The following is a 25,008-nucleotide window of genomic DNA, read 5'->3' on the forward strand; positions in this document are numbered from 1 at the left end:
CGTTTTAGGAGCTGTCAAACACTCAGGATCCTCATTGTGCCGCGAAGCGTAGTAAGAAAACACCTTGAAACTTGGCGGCCATCAAATTCTCTCTCTCTCTTTTACTTGACTGGCAGCTCGTAAAAGCTGCAAGATTCTCTCTCTCTCTTTTTCTCTTTCATCGTTGCTCCGCTTTTCGATTCTCCTCTTCCCGTGTACACGCGCTTCGAATAGAGGAGAATTCACCTCTTTCGCTTTTGCAAATTGCAATTAACGTTTTTACTACGGCCGAATCGAGCGGCTCTCCTGGATAAGCTCTCGTAACAAAGCGTGCAAAATCGAGATTATGGCATGGCCGATCCAAAGGCCTCGATTACACGCGCCTTCTTACAAAGTAGAATTTCGTTAATTTCGTAATCATGCTCGAGCGAGACACCTTGCGTGTACGATCTTTCTCTTTCTCTCTCTCTCTCTCTCTCTTTTTCTTTCTTTCTCTTTCTCGATCTTATTTTACAATGTTAACGTTCGGAAATCTATTCTTTTTCTCTCTCTCTCTTTTTTTTATCCCACGCACGTTTCACTAATTGGTTCTTCGAGAGACGCGCGTTTTTATTTGCCATTCGATTACCGGTTACATGCGAAACGTAAAAAGATATCCTTCGACCTTCTCCTTTTTCGCGAGCAACGAGCTCTTTCTTTGTTGATGGATACCGAACGATGCCACTTTCGTCGGTATAACGTGCGTCAAACTGGTTTTTACCTTGTATCTAGTCTCGGTACCAGGTGCAGAAGCGCGTAAATACCTTCGATTATTCGTCGCGCTTCTCCTATTTCTTTGGACTGGTTCGTGGAACGTCGGTCCTATCGGCATAACCGGAAGTCAAACGCGACGAAAGCGATATCCGCAAACTGCACATGCAGCGACACATTTGACGCTTGCGATAACATCTTATCCTTTAACGGGACGTTCGTGGAACGAACGAAGCCCGTTCGGGAAAGAAATTTTCTCACCAATTTGCAGACTTGTACGATCGATATTTCTACGTATATATTTACATTTCTCGAAAAAAACTAAAAAGATCGTCGTGGTTATGGTCAGAAAATAATTAAAAGAAACGCTTAAGCAACATCTTTTAATACTTTTTTCACAGTGTAACTGAAGGCATTAAGCTTAAGAACTGGAACTAGCGTACCGACTAATCACCGTGAGAAATATTTCGCGAAAGCGCCTTAATTATCGTTGCTTTTTCTACTAAATAAATCTCATAAAAAGGAGAAATAAAAAAAAAAGAAAGAAAAGAAGTGGAAAAGTGAGTATCGTGAAGAGTTTCGATCGAATTCTTCTTGCAGTGATACCCTTTGACGTTCGTACGTACTTATCTACCTACGCGAAAAAAAATATGCTTCAAGTGTTGGAAACGCGCTCGAAAGGAGAATCGTAAGTAGCGATAAAGGCGGACACATCGAAGGCGAATCCGTGCGGACGATTAAATCGAGAAAAGAATTGCCTCGTCGTCGTCCAGGGACTAACAGCGTGTAAAATAAAATTCTGTGAATACCGTGCTACCGGCTACTGGCTTTCTTGGGAGAACGATTCGATCGCATCGCCGCCGCCGCCGCCGTCGTCGTCGTCGTCGTCGTCTTCGTCGTCCTCGTCGTCGTCCTCGTCGCATTGAGTGAATTATCGTTCGAGTAGTTAACGAGGAGGAAGAAGAAAGAAGTAACGAGAGAGCCTTGTGTAGCTGCCCATCGATGGAGCCATTCACGGAGTAAGTTCGTGTGTGTGCGAGAGAGACAGAGAGACAGAGAAAGGAAAAAGACGTAAGGAAAAATGTAGAGGCTGTCGTTAGCGTGTCCAATGCATGGCCCGTAGAAATTCGATACTATCGTAGTTTTCGGTTCATACCGTAGAAGAAACAGCAGTTTTCCTTGTTTTTGAACATGATAGAGGATCCCTCGGTCCATCGAAGAACACATGTCTTTTTGGTAGAACTGACTATGGGTTGCCATAATCCTCCCTTTCGTTTCGATTTTCAACATTCCACATCTCTTGTCGAGCACAAGGAATGCCCTTTGGCCGTTGAAGAAGACGACGATGACGACGACGTGCTCGAGTATTGCGTCCCGGAAAAGCGAGCTCGAAAGAATAGCGCGTAAGGGCATTGAAAAGAAAAAGAAAGAGAAGGAGGGCGGATGAAGAGAAGAGAAAGGAAGCTGATGGTGCAACGAGGTAGAAAGCGACCAGTCCAGAGCCAGGTATTCTATTATGGTCGGTTATCTAGATTATGGCATTCCTACTTCGAGGAACCTGGCAACCCTGGGGTGGACGGAATGGGGTGTTTGAGGATAACCAACGAGAGTCTCGAGCACCCATTAATCCTTCTCGCTTGGGTAAGACCACGAAATTAAAAAAAAATATATATATATATGTATGTATATATATGCGTGTTATAGATATGTAGTACGAAGGGAATCTTAGAAGAGAAGGGGTTTTGGAAAGAAAGAAAACGGTCGACTAAAGTTGGCTTCAGGTAGTTCTGTCCGCCTTTCCTCTCTCTATTTTCTTCTCTTCCTCTCTCTTTCTCTTAGTCTTTGCTTTCGAATCTTAAATTTATGGTACGTTAAATGAGACGCACTGGCAATGGCGTTCCAACCGATCGACCCACAGTCGTTCGTTAACCATTCTCCAAGAACCTATATTTATCGAAACCACTCGAAGAGATACCCGATGGACTCGTAACGAATTGCTTCTGGAAAGGCATATCAATTTATTTCGCTTTCGTTTCTCCCTATACGTATTTCGTTCTCTTAAAGTTCTCCTGATTGTTTTTAAATTTAAAATTAAAAGAAGCTATCGCAACTCCTACCCCTCCTACTCCTCGTCTTTTTACAGTTTTTTGCCAACAGCGATCTCCTTCATATTTTCGTATTTATTTCTTCTTTCTCCTTTTTCTATTCTTTTTTTATTGCATGGCGCCTCGAGGGTGAAGAGAATTATCTTTACACCAGCGGTAGAGAAACAAATAAATTCGTGTCTATATGTCGATCCATTAGCCAGTGGTTTTCCGGCCTTTAAGATCCCACCCATTAATCATCTGTGGCCACGGTAAAAAATGTGTAAACTTCGAAGAAACGTGTAGAGATATGTCGAACAAAGAAGATAATCAACGATGGACCCGGGGTTCCTTTCCTTCAGCAGGTAGAGAAAAGAAGTATCGTTCTTTTTTTAGATGCGGGGAAAAAACATGAATTTTTTCGGTTTTCCTATTTTAGTGAAACTTGATAGCGGATGGGTACGATTAAGTATGCAGCAAATAGTAAATATAAAAGAGATTAAAAAGTTCGCGTAGACAGATGCACGGTGCCCGAGCAACGTGAGTTTTTTCTTCTGTTTTTTATACTTGTTTTCTTTCTTTTTTATCCTCTCTCTTTCTCTTTTTGTCCAAAGGGATGAGAGAAAACAAACGAGTTCGTGTCAATATGTCGATCCATTAGCGCGTAGTTCTTCGTGGTTTAGAGCCCTCCACGGCTCATAAAAAGTATACAGGTTTACGTTTCCAAGATCGTAGCCATTAGCGTGGACCCGAGAACGATTAATGCAAGTATCGTTAGGGTGGACCGCGTGAGATAAGCTCGTTAAATTCCTTTTGTCTTTGTCCGAAGCTGTGAGACGAAAGAAGATATATGAAAAATGAAATCCCGATGATGGTTCGCATATGCGTCTTATTTAGAAAGAGCTTATGATATATTCGGAGAACGAAAAATCATAAAACGAAAAAATTTTAATAGCGAACCTCGAAAGATTAGCCCATAATACTCTCGTAACCTCGACTCGTCGGCTAAATTCTATTATAAATATATAATTCTCGTATCAACCGGAATACTTTGATATTTTCGGCATGCATGCTCAAATTAAACTCTTACCTACATTTTTAGTACGGAATGCGTGCTCAATTTAAACTTTTACGCGGTAATTAAAATTCATTTTATTTTCTTGAACGCAATGAAATTCGATTAGTTCATAAAAATATGCGCGATAAAATGAATAGGATAAATAAGAGAAATGTTTTAGTAAACAATTTCTATCAAAACATTCTTGTAATTGGAAACAATCTATTGTTCACCATGTAGGAATTGCGATGCAGATTTATAAGAAAAAAAAAAAAAGAAAAAAAAAGAAAAAAGAATTACTAAATGAATCGGTATATAGGTCGTAGTTGTAGAAAAATCGAATACCTGGAGGAAATCAAACGCGATCGCTTAAAATGGAAGGTGTTAACACGTTACCTCTCGGTTGCGGTAGATCGATTAACAAACGCGATAACAACGATGATTACTTCATTAAGCGATGGCGCCGGACTGTCCGTTGCGCGAAACTCGTACCGTTCATTGAGGGAGTAAGTATGAGAGAGAACTCGCTAACGTAACAGTAAATGCTCGATAAGCGCGAGCGAGCGAACTCTGGGCGCTTGTGTGCACCGAAAGAGTTTAGTGCAACGTCCTGTCGGTCCTTGAACGGGTCGTAAACGAGAGAAATCCAAGGCTTTCTGCTCAACTCCACAGATGGCGTACTCTGTTCATCTTTCTCTACTTTAGAGCGGCAAAGCACTCAAAGAGTTCGTTCTTCGAAGTAGAGAGGAACGTTGAGGTTCGAAGACCTCAAAGACGACTTTCGTAAGAGCTCCTCCGAAGAACCGCATCCTAATATGTACCTCCGTTTTGAGACTCGTTGCGAGACCTTTTAACCCTTGCTTTGTCTTTTATAAAATAGTTTCATTCTCCTCTTTCTTATCGCGTATGAATGATACTCGTTCGCATATGTTCATGATGCTCGAATAACGCTGATATATTTTTCTAATAAAAGGGAATAATACCAGAAAGAAAGACATACGAGAGGAAAAGATATGGAAATATGAAATGTGTTTTTATAAAATTTAGTATTACATTTTAAAATATGTATCTAGTAAAAGAGAAGTAACACAAAGGTAAATAAATGAAGATCTTTTACATTGTTAACGAATATAAGCTTTATAGCTTTATTCTTTATTTTATGTATTCTTTTCTCATATGTAGTTTGATGTTTAGCCCACTTGTACGGACATGCTCTTTGCTCGTTCGTTATGTTTCTGACATACGGATAATAAGTTCCGTCGCAATTTTATGTTGCAAAGCTTTCTAAGCGAAGAAAGAGAAACGGAATGCAAGACTCGCATTTTTCTAAAGAATAAAGTTTCATTCGGAGTAAAAAAGATGAACTCTCAAAAGGTCAGACTCGATTCTCTCAACCATTGAAACATTTTTCGGGTAACGAAGAATTAAATTCCGCAAAAAGGGTTTAAATATCGTATAAGTGGGAAGGAATGAGAATTATTGTGGTTGGCGGGATAGAGAGCCGAGGCCAGTGGCCGCGAGAATTCGCGAGATGCGAGAGCTCGAAAAAAAAGGTATTCATTATGTATGGAATGTTGCTTTGAAGTTGTAACCAAATAGCAAATAACGAAACGAATGAGAGATGAAAAAAGTTCCGAGAAGGGATGGTCAAAGCAATTTTCTTTATCTTATCTCCCTTTTAAGATTTAAATCGACCAAATGGTTTCAGAGTTTGATGAATTTTTTCTCTTTTCTTTTTTTTTCTTTTCTGGTATTTTTTTTTCTTTTAATAAGGAAATTTGGAATACGTAAGATGCGAAGACTTGCAGATGTCTCGTTCGTAAAGAAGAATAAAAGAGAAAGGAAGAAACATTTTCGAGCCGTAATTCAAGCGAGAGAGAAAAGCAATCTTGGCGAAGCGCAGTATCTCTTATGTTAGAGGGGACAAAAAGTCGCAGCGTCTTCGTGGTAAACGCGTACGGAGGGATTGCATGTTCAAGAAGCGAAAGAGAGAATGAAAGAGATAGAGAGAGAGAGAGAGAGAGAGAGAGAGAGAGAGAGATAGTAGGACTATGCGGGTTTCTATGTACGACGTTCGTACAAACGTATATATTCTCTTGGCGAGTACTCGGGGTGTGGACGAATGTTTCGTTCTCCGTACGATAACCCACTGGCTTTGTAAAGCGTACCGCCGTCATGGCATACATTCGTTCCCGCGACTATTCTATGTATATATGTATAAGTATGTACACCCGCACTCATGCACCTACACGGAATCATCGACGGATTCACGAACATGAATGCGCCGCTCATTACGAGATAATGGGTTATTTCGATCCTTCTCGAATTACCAAATCGACAATGAGGGATTCGATTCGAAAAAGTATCTTTTATTCTCTATCTGTTTATCTATCTTTCTCGCTCTTTTACATTCTTATGCCCCTAAGGTATTTCAGGTCTCTACGAAGCAATGGCGAATTGAAAGCGAAAAGGAAGGAAAGTGGATAAAAACGAGAAGAGAAGAGAGAGAGAAAAAGGAAGAGATGCATTTTGGTCGGTAGCTCGAAAAAAGAAACAACAGGATATGCAGTGTAGAGGAGACAAGACGCGACTCCCTTTTTCTTTCTATCTCTCTTATCTTCTCTGTTCTTTATCCGCTCTTTTCTCGTTTGCCCGAAATGTGCACCAGTGGGAAGTGTAATCTCCGCTGTAGATTTAAAGTCTCCCACTTACACGCACTTGTCGCATTTTTTTTCTTCTTCTTCTTCTTCCTCCTCTTTTTCTTCTTCTTTTTCTTCCTCTTTTTCTTCTTCTTCTTCTTCTTTCCTCTCACTCATTTTCTTTTTCACTTTATCAATATGTTCGTTTGCGAAAAGTGTTTTTTCTTTTTTTCAAGTCAAATCGGTGATTTTTTAATACAACTCTACTATATATTCGTTCGATCGATTCCACTTTCACGCCTCGCTAGTCTAATCGAATTTATTATCCCCTAATCGAGAAGAGAGGAATCGTTTCCGCTTGAAATAACGAACGATCTCGGTGCGTGCGTCTCAGAAATCGACGTGCCAGGCGAAACTTTTCTTAGCTTTCATGGTCGTCGTCTCGAGAGAACGTCGCCGCCTCTCTCATTCGAGCATTACAAATCAGCGTCGCACGAGAAGAGTCTTCCGGGTGTGACGGAGCGGAAATCGCCATTGTGCACCGTCCTCGCGCGAACTCTCTCGCGTTCTTCGCGCACGAATCGTGCCATCGAGGAAAGAAACGAATCACTATACCACGTGGAAAGGCAAAAGCGTATCGATCCTCTGACTCACAATGTCCTCTTTCCTTTTTCTTTCTCTTCTCTTTCCTTTCCTTTTCTTCTAATTTTTTTTCTACTCTTTAACGAAATTCCTTTCTCGCGTGTAAGCATAACGCGGTGTACTTAAGAGAAGTTTTTTTTTCGTATTGAGAATACGCAGGAAACGGAATAAGAATGCGCAATCCGTCGAAAAACTACGTTCGTCGATCATAAGCTAATTGGGACGAGAGATACTTGGCCGAGTCTTTCCCGTGGGAATGAAATTATCGTAGTTCGCCAGGCCGAGGATGCCTACGCGGCTCTGGGTGAGGATCGAGAGAAAAGAGAGAGAAAGAAAGAGTAAGAGAAAGAGAAAGAGAGAAAAGGCGCATATACACCAAGGCCGCAATTATTTTAAGTGCGCAACGATATCCAAGTAACTATTAATGACGTTCTTGGAGATGAAATCGCGTGTTGATCAGGAATAAAGCGACCGAGCGCGTGTGTACGTAGGCGCGAATTAATTGGTGTAATAATGACTATTATGATATACCTACCGCTCCTGCTTTGGTGTTGGTTTTTTTGCACCTTATAAAAAGGCTCTCTACCTATCGAACCGTGGAAATTTTTCTTCTGTCGAGAAAATATCGTTGATATTCCTCTTATTATTCTTTCTTTCTGCCTTTCTTTCTTTGTCAGATGGGAAATTTAATTTCCTCGGTTAAATTCCATTCGTTTATCGCTCATATATTATCTCAAGCGGTAGACGTATTACAATTCACCATTGTCATCGATCACAGATTCTCTCTCCCTCTCTCTCTCCTAAAATTTCTAATCACAGCTACTTACGTCCCCGAAACTCTCGTAATGCGATTTAGAATCCCCCAATCTTGCGCCAATATATCCTTTTGTGTTTGGACAGAAGCAAAAGCGTGATATCGTAATACCGCATGCTTTTGCGTCCTGACGATGATATTGCACCCAGGAGGGAGAGAAAGAGAGAGCGAGAGAGCGAGAGAGAGAGAGAGAGAGAGAGAGAGAGAGAAGGGTAGTATTAGACGCGTCACGAATTCCAGCGGGTGAGCGGTCGCATTTTATGGATTACCAGAAGAGTACACGATGGATGGAGGAGAAGGGAGTAGACGAAGCGTGGGTTGCATCGTCCCTACAGGACATAAAATCGCGTGTACGTTGTAACCACAGTTTCGGGACTCGAGGGGTGGACAGGACCCCTTCGTCGATATATCGTTTCGAGGGTGCCCCTTTTTTCCCAAACCTAACTGGCAACAGGCGTTTTTTTTTCTTTTTTTAACAGGAAGCAGCTGCCGTCCTCGAAACGTCGGCTTTTCTGATTATTAACGTTCGAACAAGGAGCGTCTTTCGCAGGGGGTACTACTTTGTTTCTCTCGTAGTTACTCGGATTTCCAGTTTTCAACTTTCTCTCTCTCTCTCTCTCTTTCTTCTTTTTTCTCTCTTTTCTGTTCGCCATTCGACGCGTTAATTAACCGTGACTCTTTTTAGTCGGTCGCTTACAGCCCAAAGTACCTATACCTTCTTTTCGCGCGCGAGGCGGTAAAAGTGACTGCGTTTACTGCTTCTCGGTAGCGAGAAACGAGAGGAAAAGGAGGAGAAAGAGGAGGAGAGAACACGTTCGAATGCCGTATAACGAAGTATACAACACGCGTGGTTAACGTCTGGTTGTTTCCATGCAGGAGACGAGGAGAACGATCCGAAAATATTTCATTCGATACCGTCGTCTTATCGCTTCAAAACATACGTCTTGCTCGCTCGATAACGCCGAGTAACTAATTTATGAACGTGAAGCAATAGCTGAATGATCGGTCGATAGTAGGTAATATGTGTAGGATTTATAGGAAAAGCGCAATCTCGAATCGATATGTTCGTATCTGGTACATACTCCCTGGTCGTTCGATAGAGAGTATAAAAAAATCTATTAACTACATCGTGCTTTTAGCCGTAAAAATGGATATTCCGATGGGCAGTAAAACGTTTATTGGTAAATGTTGGTCGATGCTGTAAATCAGATAACAAAAGGAATCTTTTCGTTGTAATAGGTAGGTAGGTATCCTTTCGAGGTCGCTTAAAATATCAATAAAAAAAGTCAGGACGATTCGTGGGACATTTCGTGGGACATCGGGTATAACGGGGCATAAATCAGCATAGGCGGTTTATCGGGTTTAGCCATTACCGTTATAACTCCAAGAGCAACGAGAGAAAATATATAAATACATCGGGAAAGGGGGTAAGTGCCACCACATTTTCGAATCGTTCTCGTGCATTCCACATATTTTGTAGCAGTTCCAGCAACTCCTTTGATCTCTTGATTGCACGGAACGTGGAATACGTGGTAACAGGAAGAAGGTGTCTCTCGAGTTCATGGAGATATTTACGCGCTGTCTGCGTACTCGTAAATGTCGTCGCGATCTCTCCTTTCTCTCCCTCTTTCTCTATCCTTGTTTCCATGTATAAGCAATGACGTGGCGCTAAAGCAATGCTAGGCTTTAATGACGAATAATTAATTTATGCTTTGTTAGAGAACGCGCAACGTTTGTCCTACAGGCATATTGTGTATTTACGACGTACAAAAAATCTCGTCGTGTCCCTTTTCTCGTTTACCGATCGTTTTCTCCTCGTAATTCGAACGTTCGTTTCCGCGTGATTCGGTATGACCGACACACGAGGGTTATTTCCATGAATCAAGTAGCGAATTCTCAATCTTCCGAGCGAAAGGTACTAGTTTCCTCGAGGGAAACCGCTGATTTGTGGCCTCCTCGCAAATCGATGTTGCTTTAATACTTGGAACTACAAGGCGCCATGAAAGTCGAGCTACCGAGTGGATAATAGGAAAGCTATTGTGGTTTTCAAAAACGAGCTTCCTCGCGTGCACTCATCACCGACTTTACATATCGTGATCTTCTCTGGAAAAACACGTTCCAATATCGACGACTTCGATCTGTCGCCTTGGATCGACTAAACGACATTTTATTTAGCAAGCACGTCGACCGTAAGTAGTCGTTCGAGACGAACGTCTAATCAAATTTGCATGTTATCTGTATAATATCGCTACCCAGTAAGAGTTACTAGACGATATGACCTAATATTTTAATAAACCAACAAAGTGACTGATAGGTAGGTGTACGTGTAGTATTAGTCGCAATCGGATTACAAGCTGTAAGAATAATGATGAATTATCGATTACGTCCATACCGGATCGATGTCCTTTCAAAGTGCTATAGTACCGAGTATTAGATACGCTCTCTTAAAAAGGGAAAATCTCCTTAGAACGTCTACAAGGTATTTATCTATGTAAATCGAAGTTCGAAAGATCGAAAGATCATGGTACTGCTTCTCTTACATAAACTGGCGCTGGATAAGTGATGCAAGGCTAATAGTATGCGGAGGTCGATCCTCTACAATGTAATGAATAGCGATACTCGCGTTGTAAGAATTTTCTAAATCCCTCAAGCGACTTAGCTGTACAAAGACTACCGCAGTGACGTATCTAGATCCCTTGCTACCAAGCGCGCTTTCAGACAGGGCAATTCCGGTAAAATGACGAATGAGCCGTAAGCGTAGTTACCGTTTATTCAGACAGAGTAAGAGAGAGAGAGAGAGAGAGAGAGAGAGAGAGAGAGAAATAGAACGAAACGTCGCTTTGGTACTTAGCCAACTTGCCATTCATTAAGTTTTTTTTTTCTTTCCTCCCTCACATTCGAGAAGCAGTGCGTGATATTACTCGACCGAAAAGTCAACTTTTTCGAATCTCCTGGTTACGACGAGATCCAACTATAAAAATACATTCTGACTTCATACGCGAACAACCCTCGCTCTCTCTCTTTCTCTCGCTCTCTCCCTCGTTCGAACGATATTTATATTTCGAAGAGAGAAATGTTTAAGTACGATTCGTAAAGCCATACAAGACAAAGCGAAGAACGCAAGGTGGTCAGCTTGTTAAGCGTTGGGTCAGCGTTTTCAGAATCGTCGTTCCAATGCGAATGCAACTTGCTCCTCGTTTAACGACGTGCCGCTTTGTTTATATCATGTTTCGTGTACGTCGAAAATACGGTGTTTCTATGGTGTGTCTAGTACACAAGTAGATATAACGCAAAGATTCATATGTGTACTATTCGATTCGTTTCGATCTTCGTTTTATGAAAAGTAACTTTTTTATTCGAAATTGACACCGAAGAGAGGCAACAGACGGTGACGAATTATAAGAGAGAAAAATGTTAGGAACGTAAATGTAATCTATAGAAACGTAGTGCAAAGAGAGTTCGATAAAAGCGCCGGAGCGAAACGCAACCCAGGCATTGAAGTCTCCGAGCGCGAGCGTACTTTCTGCATGACTTTCGTCTCAATTCGATAAAATCTCGCGAAAAATTTCATCTGTAAGACGCGTACGTTTACTTCTACCGCACGGGAAGGTGATTATTTTACTATCAGCGCTGGTCATTAGATCCTTTCCTCGTAAGCAGTCTATGAAGAAGAGAGAAAGAGACAGAGAGAAAGAGAGAGAACCATATGGGATGAATCCGATCCAACGAGTTATTTCAGCAATCTTATTAAACGCACTTTACGTAGTGTGCCTACAAAGGGAGTCTCCTTCGAAGACACGACGAGGTAGTAAACGTCAGCCTCTATCCGCGAAGAGTCGAGTCTCTTCCATGATCATCACGGAAACAGATTTATGATAATCAAGGAGGCACTCGCTTTCAGCTCTTTACCATCTCGCTCTTTCTTCCCTTGACAGCTTTTTTAAAACGAAATTTCGATTTCCTCGTAAGAGAACGAGATTTACAACCTCGTTTCTTCGGACATACTTTTTTTCACCCTCTCTTCTATATGTCTCTGTCTTTCTTTCTCTCTCTCTCTCTTTCGTTTCTCCTTTTGGTCGTTTAGTTCACGATTCTCTTTTCTTCCTTTTTCTTTTCCTCTTTTTATTCGTCGGGTACGCGTTCGAGGGCGGAGGAGAAGGGACGTCGCTTTTTTTTTTATTGCGCTCCTCTTCTTATACGCTCCACGACGAAGACGGCAGCCGCGTACTCGTTCGCGAAATGGATTCTCGTGGCTGCGCACGCGAACAACCACGAGCGATTTCGTCTTTGCATAAACATAAGTAAAGCGGGCACTATTTTTTGTCGATCGTTAACGTCAAAAACACTACCTACCTATTAGCTAGAATTCGAGCTACGTCACGAGAGAAATTTGAACCTTTCGTATTTACTTCTCCCTCGTACTTTTTCTTTTTTCAATGGACTTTTTCCAAGAGACTTTTTCATCTTTTATCAAAAGATGTCGCGTCATATTCACGACGTTAATTCTCGAATTTGAATCGAAGGGAAAACGAGCGTTATATAAATCTCTTTTCATCGTACGAAAGAGTTCGTTAATATGAGAAACGAGTAGACGTGTTGTTCGGAATATCATTCCGATTAAACTTATTGAACGCTTACGTAATTCGAATGACGTGAAATGATACAAAGCGTCGAGAATAATCGTGTCACTTCAAGGACGATCTCGTGGATGGGGCAAGAAATCGAGAGGAATACGTTACAAGAAAAGAGGATAATATTCTCGTAAAAACGTCAGTATCCGCTTTTTCTCGCTTTTTACATCGCCTTGTCCAGGACAATTTGGACGAGGGCGTGTCGTAGGGCGTGCGAACGTTACGGGTCCCGTCTCCTGTAATTTTGGCAGTCGTAATGCCTTGCCCGTCCGATAAAATTTGGTACAGACCGAACGAAGAAGAGTAAGAAGAAAGAGAGAGAGAGAGAGAGAGAGAGAGAGAGAGAGAGAGAGAGGAAGAAAAAGAGAGAGATAAACGGTCGTTATTCAAAACAACGACGGTCGTTTCATCGTGAGAAATCGATTCGCCGGCAAATGCTCGGGTACGACGACTTTAAACGCTTTGGCACGCGTGCCAACGGCGATATACTTTACGTTTTCACGACTTTTCGAATATAATGAAGGGGAGATGAAGGGTTGAACATCGCACTATGATTCTCGTTTTGAAAAATATAGAGACAGAAATTCATTATCTAAAAAATTCTAGATTCAAAAGAGATAAAAAATGTTTAATTTACAAATTCACTTTTCGGACACTCGATATAGGTGATCATTTGTTGGATAGGCATTGTAAAAAATTGTTGGACGCGCACTTACATCGAATTCGTGGTGTTCCAGTACAAGCTGATCGCCTTCGCGCAGTTGCTCACGGTAGAGAGTAAAACCGTTTGTAGGCACACGAGGAACACCAGGGTCATAAATGACTTGGAAACCATCGTAAAAACGTGGACGAGGACGAGCACCGTCAGTACGGCCACTTGGACTCAACAATGAGAACAACGAAAAAACGATAACAATAACAACCGCAAAAAGAACGAGAACACTTGCACTTTCGTCGGCGTCGTCGTCGTTGATGTCGTCCACAACCACCTTCCACCAATTTGTCGCACGGCCACCACATCCACTTTAGCACTGAAACTTTTCTCTCGGCGAGTCGTCTCACGCTAATCCCTTTTGGATGCACCGAAAACGATTTCTCTGGAAAAAATCGTAGATGGAGCGTAGACTCCGATGATGATATTTTACGATGAACTCGCGACGAAAAAAGATCTACGAAGAGAACTGCGATGGTTAAATTGCGACATGGACAAGGTGATCAGACTCGATCGTTTTCAGACTCCGTTCGCTTCTTCTCAAAGTTGTCCAGCGAAGTAAGCTTTGTCCCATGGATCCATCCCGTGCTTCTCTCACCTGGAGTGTGCCTTGCCAGACCTCTCATTGGTCCAGCTTTTTCCAGGAGTCTTCCCTCGAGAAAATCACGGTGCTAGGAGGTTCGAGACGTTCCGCATATCAACGGCGGACCGTCGGCCGTCGATCTTCGACCTACGCGCGCTCTCTCACCGTACACCTTGCACCAACCGCGAGTGAAAAGAGTAAGCTCTCCGAGCCGACTCTTCTTTGAGGATCGTTCTTCGAGCTGAACGAATCAAAGTAGACTTCACGAAGATCGTAAAAATCCTAACGCTGGGACGTAAAAGGAATAAGTCTTGTAGAACAATATTCACGATGAAACGATCTTCGAAACGTATTATCCCAAAGGAGACGAAGAATTAATTTCGAGACTTCTTCGCAATCACCTGGATTTCACTAAGAACAAAGAAACACTGATCTCGGAGATTTCAAAAAAACTACGGTGTTGTTGGGTCGTAAGAACACTTTGTATCGGGCTCGCACTGTTTCTCGGAAATGTTTCCAAATAACGCTGTAATCTCCAGGTAGGGCGTAGAAACGACGTGAAGTCGAGGAAAGCCGACGATATCGAATGATAATATAATAGTAAAGAGCAGTACGTATGATAGCCGTCGTCTCGTCGTACAGTGCCGCTGTTCGAGACTCTCTTCGCGCGGAGAGAAAACGGTACTTCCCCACTCGGTGTCGCGGACGCGTCTGTCGGCCCGAGCCGAGCCGTCGCGGCCGTTCGTCTCGCGTCAGCAGACTCGTGCGGCGGCGGCGGCTTCGGCGGTTACGGCGGCAACGGCGGCCGAGGGTGTCGAACGCCGCCGAACTTAACCGAAGACGCGCGAACACGCAGGAGAGCCCACCGCGCGTTATTCCTCCTTGAGCTCTTTCAGAGGCACGCGGTATTACGCTCTCTGCTCGCGAGACGCGCGTTTCCGAGTGCCTCTTCTCTCTCTCTTCGTGCCATTCCACTTACGATCGAGAGACGTGCCTTAGCTTCTCTCTTTCTAACTCTCTCTTTCTCTAACTCTCTCTCTCTATCCCTCTTTTTCTTCTATTTTTCCATGAAATCTTTTCTTCGGTAACTTTGTCCTCAATGACACAGTTTTTGTTTTCCTAAAGACTCGTAAACAACAACTTTGTAATATTTTCCATTCAACCTTCGTAGTGGTAGTTTTTCTGCAACTTTCCAAGAACTCAAGGAGAGTTTATATAATATTGTTTACTATGGCTGTTCGATAAATGGATATTAGTCATATATGTATATCCATTGACGCGTCCTCCACGAAATATAAACATCTACTAATCACGATACTTTTACAGAGACTCTATTAACGAATTATTAAACGACAGTCTTACACCAGCGATCTTTCACGTCGGCTCGGGCTTTTAAGAGAGTGAGAGTGCTTTCTTGACTTACGATCGGCGTTAAGACTCGTTTCCTGCTTCAATTTCGTTTCGCTTTTTCTCCCCTTCGTCGTAGCCGTCTATCCGTTTTCCAGAGAGAAGAAACTATATACACTGGGAAATCTTTTCCCCTTCTTAACTAGAGCGTGCGTCTGCTGAGAGTGTCTACATATATTTCTCGCGAGTGATGCGCCGAGCCGAGAGGAAGAGAGATGGATCGAAAAGGAAAGAAGGAAACAGAAATATAACTGAATATAAAGATGTATACATGTATATATATTTCTGAGGATGCACTCGGGTATGTGGCGCCCTCGTATATAAGAGGAAAAGAAGGAGAGAGAAAGAGAGAGAAAGAGTTATAGAGAGAAGGAGGAGAGAGACGATCATCATCCTCCGCGTTGCTCTCTCCTGCACAACGATCTCGGGGGCATACTCCTTCGCTCTCTTGGATCTCGAGAACCGGTATCTACCCACGGACAGTCATGTCGGTCATTAGTCCGACTAATGCAACGCTTCGAATTCTATCGGTCTACGGCGCCGCAACGTTCATTTCGTTTTCGAACGAAGATGGACCAGAAAATAGACTGGAAACTCGTATATCGGACGTTAGCGTGCGTTTCCAAAGAAACTCGAAAGGCTAGCTTTCGAGTGCGAAATAGAGCGAAAACGAAGGCGTACGCTTCGGATCGTCGAGCACGCAAATTCGCTCTGATTTTCTTTCGCTTCCTCGTCTCTAAGCGATCACTTGTCTTTCTCTCTCTCTCTCCCTCTTTTTTGTTTTTTATTAAAGAACGAGAGAAGAATAGAACAATAGGATAGGATTACGAGGGAGGTAGAAAGAACACGGACACGGCGAATCGATTATTTGTCCGTCCGCGGGCCTTGATTTTTCACTCGTCACGGGCCATTAGACGATGGTATTCCATCGTTCCTATCTCGATCTCTCGGTATCTCCTACACCGGCCGCCCGTCGATCTGCGATCCTTTCAAGATCTCGAGAACGCCTCCTTCGAATGCGTACTTCGTACAACGATTTAGGGGAAAACTTAATAGATTTGTAAGACGTGAATAAAACGTGTTTAAGGGGATTAGGATGCCGCTTGGCTCGAGCTGCTCGTACGACGTGATCTTTAAATCGTTCTCAAACAAACTCGCAGTGAGGTCTTCTTGATCGTTGACTCACAATCCGTTTGTTACACATCTCCGAAAAGTCAGACCTCTTTCTACCTTCTTTCTTTCGGCAAGCAAAACGGCCAACAACACCCGATACACAATGGATAGTATTAAACGAATGTAAGGTAGTAGGTAAAGCGGTGCTCTGACCAGAAACGCATTTAAGTATCTCGAGTAATGCTTCACGAAAGGAAAGTGCTCGGCAAATATTGATTCTTGCGGTTCTTACGCACTTCTCCAGCGAGACTCGGAAAAAAGGAAACGTTTCTGCTCGACGGAAGGGACGAGGGACGAATGAAGAAAGGCCAAAATCCTATGTACACGCACGACCAATGGCTGAGAGAAGCAGCTTTCACCACCGGAGACTCTCAAGAGGATTCTCTCGACTACCGGCGTTCCGAGCAGGTGAGACGACTTCAAAAATGGCATTCCGAGCTTCTCGCGAAAAGCTGCGCAGTTAGTCTTTCTCCTTCTCTCTCTCTCTCTCTCTTTTTCTTTGTATACACTACGCTCGAGTTTGCGTTTGTTTGGGTCAGAACGCTTTAGAGAAGCAATTCATCGTTCGAAGAAACTCGCAATGACTTAATAACCGTGTAGCGTTTTAAAAAGAACTTGGAACCGTTTTCAAGATACGCAAGATATAATAAATGGTTCTATTATACGTTTAACAGTATGTACTTATGTCTGCGAGGATTTTAGAGCTAACCGCTAACAACGCTTGGGAAAATACACGTAACTTCTCTTATTTCGAATTATCTCGATTTGTTCTACCTTTCCGGATAAAAGCTTTTTTAGACACTCGTGTGACACATCGACTTCTATGAAAGGGAAGAATTTTATTTTTGAAAGGACTGTCATGGCTTTACTCGAAAGTCGCATGACATCGTCGAACATAAACGAGTCTCCTTTTCGTCTCGAAAAAATTATCATATTTTTATCATTCAGAGGGCTTTCGAAGGGGTTACGCTTAATTTACGAAGAAGCACGACCTTTGGTCACACATTGTAAAATTCTTAACGGTCATCTATCATCGTTATTTATCGGCATTCGCCAAATTCGTGGTATCGTACAAGTGTATACGTACAAGACTAACACGTAGATATAGGTATACGTTTGTATCTACCTACGTGTATGTTATATATAGGTACATACATAGATAGAGATACCTACATACGTGATTACGTGGCAGTCGCGTTCCTTTCCATCCTCCAATCCATTTCGCTTCATTACCAGCGCGGATCCACCGTCGAGGAGGTTTCTCTTGACCTCTGCCTTGAACTATGATTGGACACGTTACATCGATCCACGTCGATCCTGATTCGAGCCATCGTTCGCACGTAAACGCGCGCGTCAGTGGATATCTCACCTTCGTCAAAGCCGCGGACGATATCGCTCATCGACGTTTCTCCTCTTGCCGGCCGATTACTACGAACGAAAGAAGTCGACGAGTTGCGTGCGAGCAGCCAGAAAGAGAGAAAGAAAGAGAGAGAGAGAGAGAGAGAGAGAGAAATCGATCGATCGATCGTGCATTAACCGAAAGGTTCGCACCTGCGTACTCTTCATTTAAGCGAGAAAAGCGAGGACGAAGGACTCGTAGCGATTCATGGAGTGCGTGCGTGCGTGCGCGCGCGCGCACGGTGACTCGATTCTCGAGAGATCGAGAGAGGATCCATTAGCCATTAGCCAACGTTTATGCCCGTCAAAGTGTCCGATGGAGAACAATGGAGAACCTAGAATAGGAATCGATTTTACGCCTTTCCTTCTCTCTCTTTCTCTCTTCCTGCCTCTCTCTGTATCTTTCTTTGGCGTTCACCTTTCAAGGCGCGTGCTTTCGTCTTTGCTATTTTTTTCACCCCTCCGCACATTAGGCAGCGATTCTTGCCACAGGTACGTATTTAATTTGTTAAACCGCGCTCCACCCTCATTGGCATCCGACCTTTGAGATGGTCCTGGCAATGGCGTGGCTCTCGCGCGATTATTAGAAACGAAAAATTCTCTGGGAATGAATCGCCTACGTAAAGTTATCAAATTTTCTCTCTAAACAATTTTTCATTGAGTTCACGTATTGAATTACGAGATTATTCCAAAGACGTACATTTCATCGAAACAAACAAGTTAGGACAAAAAATCATCGCTGTATCGCGCCATTGCTTGCATCCAACAATTCGACACACGAACGATCTTTAGGCGCCAAGACAATGGTCCTTCCCTTCGTCCCTTATTGTTTCGGCTACGAGGACGACGACGACGACGACGAGGATGCCGCCGACGAGCGGAATCTTAAAAGAGCGGCCATTATTATACTTCCATTCAAAGATGCCAACCCCGCTCTTCTCGCGGCTCTCCTTCGAACCCTTCCCCTAATAATCGAACGAGCCTGGAGACATCTGCGTGAAATCGAAGAGAGTCGAACGCGTGAAAAATTTCTTCGGCTTCTCACGACGAACGAACCTGAAGGAAGAGGGTTATTGGGGAGAATCGCGCTTGTACGTCATCGAAGGCGATAGGTCACCGTTACTAACCCTTCGCCTCTTCCCTTTACTCTTTCGTATACTCAGCTACGGTTCCCTTTTAGACGTGGAAATCCTTGCACGTTGGATAATCCTTTCGCGAATTTTCTCGTTATCGTGGCTCGGAGAAAAAGAGACTCTCCTCAGGAATCTGTGGAATAATAGTAGAAAATACGTGTGTGGCCCACGTAATCGGGGGATTAAAATGGATACGTTGAAAACATAATGAGCTTACGTTAGGAATAGCCTGTATTATTATGAAGAAGCTAGCTTCTCCTTCTCGCACGCGCGTGCGTGGCACGCAGTTAGAAGAAGAAGAAGAAGAAGAAGAAGAAGAAGAAGAAGAAAAGAGAAAGAAATAGAGAGACGTGGACACAGAAAAGAACACAATGGCAAGTGGTATTCTATTATTCCATGCGTTCCTCGTGCATCTCTCTCTCTCTCTTTCTCTCTTATTGTGGTCTCTCGCACGGTCAAAGGAATGTAAGCATGAAATCATTCTCCGATATCTCACGTGGAATTTTCTCATCCCCGAACAACGCGATACGCCCCCATCCGCAGGTTGCTCGCTCATCTCGCTCTTCTAATAATTCTTCAAGGCCGACATTAATTATAAGAGGTGTCGGAACACTTTTATACGCGCATACGGGCGTGCTTGTGCAAGCAGAACGTTCCTTTATTGATTTTTACTTTTTTTCCCTAGCTTTTTTAAATCTGAAAGAAAGAGAGTTAAAAAAAGAAGAATTATGGTGGTACATTTCCTCCGGTTTCTCCGGTAGTCTTGCATATGGGTACTATCGAAAAAGAGGGAGAACGGCGAAACGTTCGTTTTTCGATCTTCATCGATCTCTGTTAGTGCTCGTCTTCTGCGGTCTAGAAAGGAACGGGAAATCGCGGCCAATGATTCGGAACGGCGCTCGACCTTATTCTTTCACTACGAAGTGTGTTTCCGCGATTCGTTTTTACTTTGCTATATTGGGAAAAGAAACGTTCAATCGTAGTTTAGATAGATAGAATATCATTTATGTAGGATTTCCATTTGAAAGAAAATAGCTTTTCGATCAGCACCTAAATGTTACGCGGTTAACTAATTCAAGTGCTACCGAGGAGCATGTACCTACGTAGGTATGTAGACACGTACGTACTTACATACGTCGAATTCACGAGGTAACGCAGAAATTACCTTTTTGCGTGGGCATGACGCGTACGTTCCGACGAGCATTTACCTCGAGCGTCTGCCTCCTCGACAGGTGCGCGAGATAGTCATGAGAGAGTAAGAGAGTGAAAGAAAGAGAAAGATAGAGAGAAAGAGAGAAAGAGAGCCGCAAGCTCTCGTACGAGTCCTGCCGCATCCCCGCGTGTATACTTGCATACCTGCGATTTCACCTGCCACGAATCGAGTCGAGCATCCCAACTGTGCAGACATCTCGCGTTGTTCTCGTTTATGTGGATGAGCTCAAGTCTTAAAACGAATTTGAGGCGCTAGAGAGTCGTCAGCAATGGTCGTACATCTCGTAAATAGATGCCATAAATGTATTCGTTGCCGATTCTGCATTCCATTGGTATATACGAACAGACGCAACGACTCCTGAATTAACGGCGCACGCTTCGATAAACGCAGCTGGTACAATACACATCCACTTAGAACCGTGTATTTAAACATCTAAAATACGATAATCGTCCGACGAGCAAACGTTCGTCATACGCTCGATTAAATTGCGCCATGTCCATTGCACGAGAACGAATTCTCTTCGACGAGATTACTATTGCTACGGACTTACCATTCGCTTTGCGAATATGTGTCTGCCCTACGGATATGATTCTTTTTTAATTATCGCGAGAAAAACCAACGCTTAATACAAGTTGATTAAAAAGAAGGAGTTATCACGATTCTACGTCGACACGTGAATCAGATATTTTTGTGAAATTTTTTGTTTGATCTATTCGATCGGAATCGAGCACTGGAGATTTTTAATTCTTAATCTGTAGAAACTCGTTTTATAATACATCGATTTGTAAATAGTAGGTATGTTATTTTTAAAATGGCAGATGTTTTCATGTTTTAACTGGAAAAAATCATGGTTATTCATAAACGAGATTTAATTATTCGCGTAACAGGAAGAAGTAAAAATTTATTCATTTTTCTTTTCAACAGAAAAAAGAAAAACATAACATTTTCCAGTTTCTTTTTTAATATTTCACTCGTATATATATATAAATGAGTATCCATAATTTTATAATTATAACTGATGGCAAATAAATTATAGCAACTTGTTAAACGGTGTGGAAGAATTAATTCGTGATAAAAATTACGCTTTTCTCCTGATAAAAGAATAAATAAATCATTTGTTTTTCACTTTGATTAAAAAAACATTACGTATCTCGGTTCTTCATTTCACAAATCATTAATTCATTCAAAGTTTCCTGCCTTCATTTTAACCATTTTATTTTTAGAAATTTCTTAGAAAAATATTCCCTGATTAACAGGTTAATCTCAGCTGCTCCAAATATTCGTCAGTAAAAATATTAAGAATTGCAACAAACTTTGGAACCGCGTTAGAGACGTTTCGGATACTATTTCGGCAAGACTAATCCAGGATTTTCCGATTTTCAGCTAAAACAAAGTATCGTCTCCGAACTAAATGGTAAGACTTCGAAGGACGTTCGACGATTAAGTCGAAACCGCTTGCTACTTCGTCGAGCGAAGAATCGTCGTCGAACTTTCATCCTCGATCGACCTATACGGAGGCACGGTTTCAAAGATAGCGATCGAGAGTTCGCACGAGCCTTCCGCGTTCGGGATTCCGTAAAGAGCAAGAAGCAAGTTTATGTGTTGGCGTTTATAAGCTAGTGTATAGCGAACGTATACGTGTATGTGTGTATCTCGAATCTCGGTTAATACCACTACAGTATGGCATTCTCTCGGTCTATCCTCTCCTTCTCTGACTCTGTCTTGTTTGTAGGCGAGCGAAGGAGCGTGCGCGTGAGCGCTCGAACGACTTAGCCTTAATTAGCTTATGTTAGTCCGGCTTAATGCTCCAAGATTCCGTGCCTTTGTCTTCCGTGCGGTTACGCGTTTATACGGTACCGTATATGTATGTAATATCTATATAAATATACAATGTCTATACATACATAACCGTAGGAAACGAGTACGAATAGTCGCGAACGAGATTAGCATGTACGCGTGCGAATATCGAACACTTTCTCCGCTCCGATACCGATAATGTCTCGATTTATTGGTCGGGCTTAGCCGCTGGCCCAGATTCTTTCGTTGAATCAAGCCGACTGTACGATATGAATTAGCCTCGAATGCGTTAATACCGGCCGCTCGCGAAAGGAGCCAGAGGGTTGGTAAAGAGAAAGAGAGAACGAGAGCGTGGGTGGAAAATAAATAAGGATTACGCTGTTTTTTGGCCTCCCGAAAAGAGTATTTTCCATCCTCTTCTTCGGCTTTCGTTGATTCGCTTGCGAGTGCACTAAATCCTTGCTGGATTAGATACGGATTAGAAAGGGAGAGACATCGGATGATAATATTTTCGAAATTTCGACGTACGACCAGCTTAGGCTATTTCGGTGAACGGGAAACGTATTGCACGCGAAGTCGCGTCGCGCTTTTACCCAGTGTGGTTTCACGATTACAAAAGCAATTCGAGGAAAGGACTTAACGAAGTATATGGAAAGATGCCGATTAAAACGAGCTTCTTATTTTTCATCAGAACAAATGAAATGTTTGAAAGAATTTTTTGGAGATTTTTTCTGTACGCTCGAGGCAACGATAATCAATTATTGGATATCAAGATTACGTACGTATGACCGATCCACGGATTTTCGCTGGTACGTTAAACAGATATATTATATAGTGCACGAGGATGCGCAAACATGACGCAGTCGCGAGAAATGTTATTCCGAACAACTTGCAAACTCTTGATGAGGGCGTCTTAAATTAACTTGCCCTCTCTTTCTCTTTCTTTTTATACTTTTTGATAAGTCGCAAGAACGAGGGAAAGGGTAAACGATGAGGGAAAAGGTACGAGAACCGGTTGCTTTCGCAGATGATTTTTCGAGTCGAGTTTTACGATAAAATAATGCGTATCGTTTTGCGAATGAGACGACGAGTTCGGTGTTTGAGAGAGAGAGAGAGAGAGAAGAAAGAGGCGGTTTAAGTATGATCCTCTAAACGTTTCGACGCGTCCGAGACTCGATGTTCGGAGAGATGCAGAAGAGAAGTTTCACATCACGTACGACACAATCGTGAGCGAGGATAAAAAGAAGGTGTTACTTCGCAGCGGTCATGGACACGTGCATTCCATTCGAGTACCGGCGACCCTTCGAAGGACGGCGCGCGCATAGTCCTTCTCCTTTTCGTTCTTTTCTTCCTCTCCTTCTTCCACCACCTTAAAACACGGAATATGTCGAGAGAACGCGATGGCCACGATTTGTTTTTCGACCATGAAAGACTTGCGATTCTCCTCGCGTACGCGCGATACACGTCCTCCTTGTACGTGCCGATCGCGTTCGTGCTTTTGAACCTTTCGACACTGTTCCTAGAGAAAGAGAGAAGGAGGCAGAGAGGTAGAGAGGAAGGAGAGAGGGAGAGAGAGAAAAGAGAGCCAATGTTTTACGATCTTATATTCTTCCTTTTGAAATTTACAAATCGAGCCTTCGAGAAAGCATTTATCCTGACATTTAATTACCATAATTATTCATTTTCGAAGGAGATAACGACGTAACAGGTTCGAGATCGGTATCGACGATTTTCCAAGAATGGAGATCGTGACCCGAAGGACAAATTCGTAGGTAAATATAAGCGTGTATATAGAATATACATACATATATTGAACGTAAAAACATTTAATACGCAGATTGATGTAAAGTAACGAGCTCGCGTGGAGAGTATGAGGGCGCGAGAAAAAGCGGACGAAAGGAGAGAAGAAGAAAGGGTACTCGAGACAACGAGGAGGTGAGCTCGAGAAGGGCCTCCGTAAACTCGTCCAATCTTTTTTACCTCCGGATTCCTCTAGTTCATCTCGCGCACGACACGCAAGCTCACCGTGCGATTCACGCACCGTCAGCAAAAAACTTCCTTTCTCGGAATCTTCCCTCTCTCATTAAGCCTGCCCCACATATTATCTTTCGTCCTTACTCGACATTGTCACTTATAGTACACATAGCAAGACCTTCGAGTGTCCTTTCCACATTTAAATCACTTTTCGTTCCCGTAATAGCTTGTTAATTGTTTGAAAATGGTAACGAACACGTAATCGAGAATCTATTTTGAGTTATTTTAAGTATTCGTGAAACGCAAGAAATTACAGGGAGGTCGGTCGAATAGACGTATAAGAGATTAACGCTACTTTCTAAAAGAGAAGACGACGAGTTGGACAACGGGTCAAGAAGTCAAGCACAGTGCTTTCTTCTTCGCTCTTGTTTTCGCGAAAGCGCGTACGGACGCCAAGTTGTATACGTACTATCCCGACCAGATTCTCTCTCTCTTTTTCTCTCTCTCGCTTCGTTGCGTTTATGTACGTGCATGTATATTCGCCTCTAACGAGAAGATTGCGTAATCGGGTCAAGCTTCTTGGACCAGCATGGCGTCCAGTTAAAGTCTTTAAGGAGAAAAAAGAAAAGGAGTCGTTGCTCGACGTAACGAGTGGGAGAAAGAGCAAGAAAGGGAGAAGGAGAGAGAAAGAGAATCAACACGAAGAGACATTTATTGTAGCTCTTAATGTCCAATAGGAAATATGACTCATTCCTTAACGTCGCAATGATATCATTTCGTAGTCGCTTGCCATTACGAAGTGACTTCCAATAACTATTGTTGCGATTCTTCTACACGAAGAAAAAGAGAAAGAGATCGAGAGGGTTAGTGAACGTCGACTCACTAATTATTCCTTTCGCGATAAGATCATCGACTAATGTTTAACGAATATACTAACGAGTCATGTTGACGCTTAAGTTGACTACTATGATTATTCATAGTAGTTCGAACGCGAGCAATTTTATCTTAACGATGCTATAATG

The 25,008-nt window shown here is 42.6% G+C and overlaps 1 protein-coding gene across 1 annotated transcript in view; it reads right to left on the reverse strand.

The window, feature by feature from the left end:
- The window catches only part of LOC127066545 (ephrin-A5), a 39,304-nt gene extending 24,638 nt beyond the window's left edge, over positions 1–14,666 (reverse strand). Inside the window, exon 1 of the mRNA XM_051000412.1 lies at positions 13,313–14,666. Coding sequence (XP_050856369.1) covers positions 13,313–13,431 — 119 coding nt within the window. The 5' untranslated portion in view covers positions 13,432–14,666. The remainder of the gene's footprint in view (positions 1–13,312) is intronic.
- Between the last annotated feature and the right edge of the window lie 10,342 nt (positions 14,667–25,008).

The sequence above is a fragment of the Vespula vulgaris genome, chromosome 9, assembly GCF_905475345.1.
Source record: "Vespula vulgaris chromosome 9, iyVesVulg1.1, whole genome shotgun sequence".
Taxonomy (NCBI): Eukaryota; Metazoa; Arthropoda; class Insecta; order Hymenoptera; family Vespidae; genus Vespula; species Vespula vulgaris.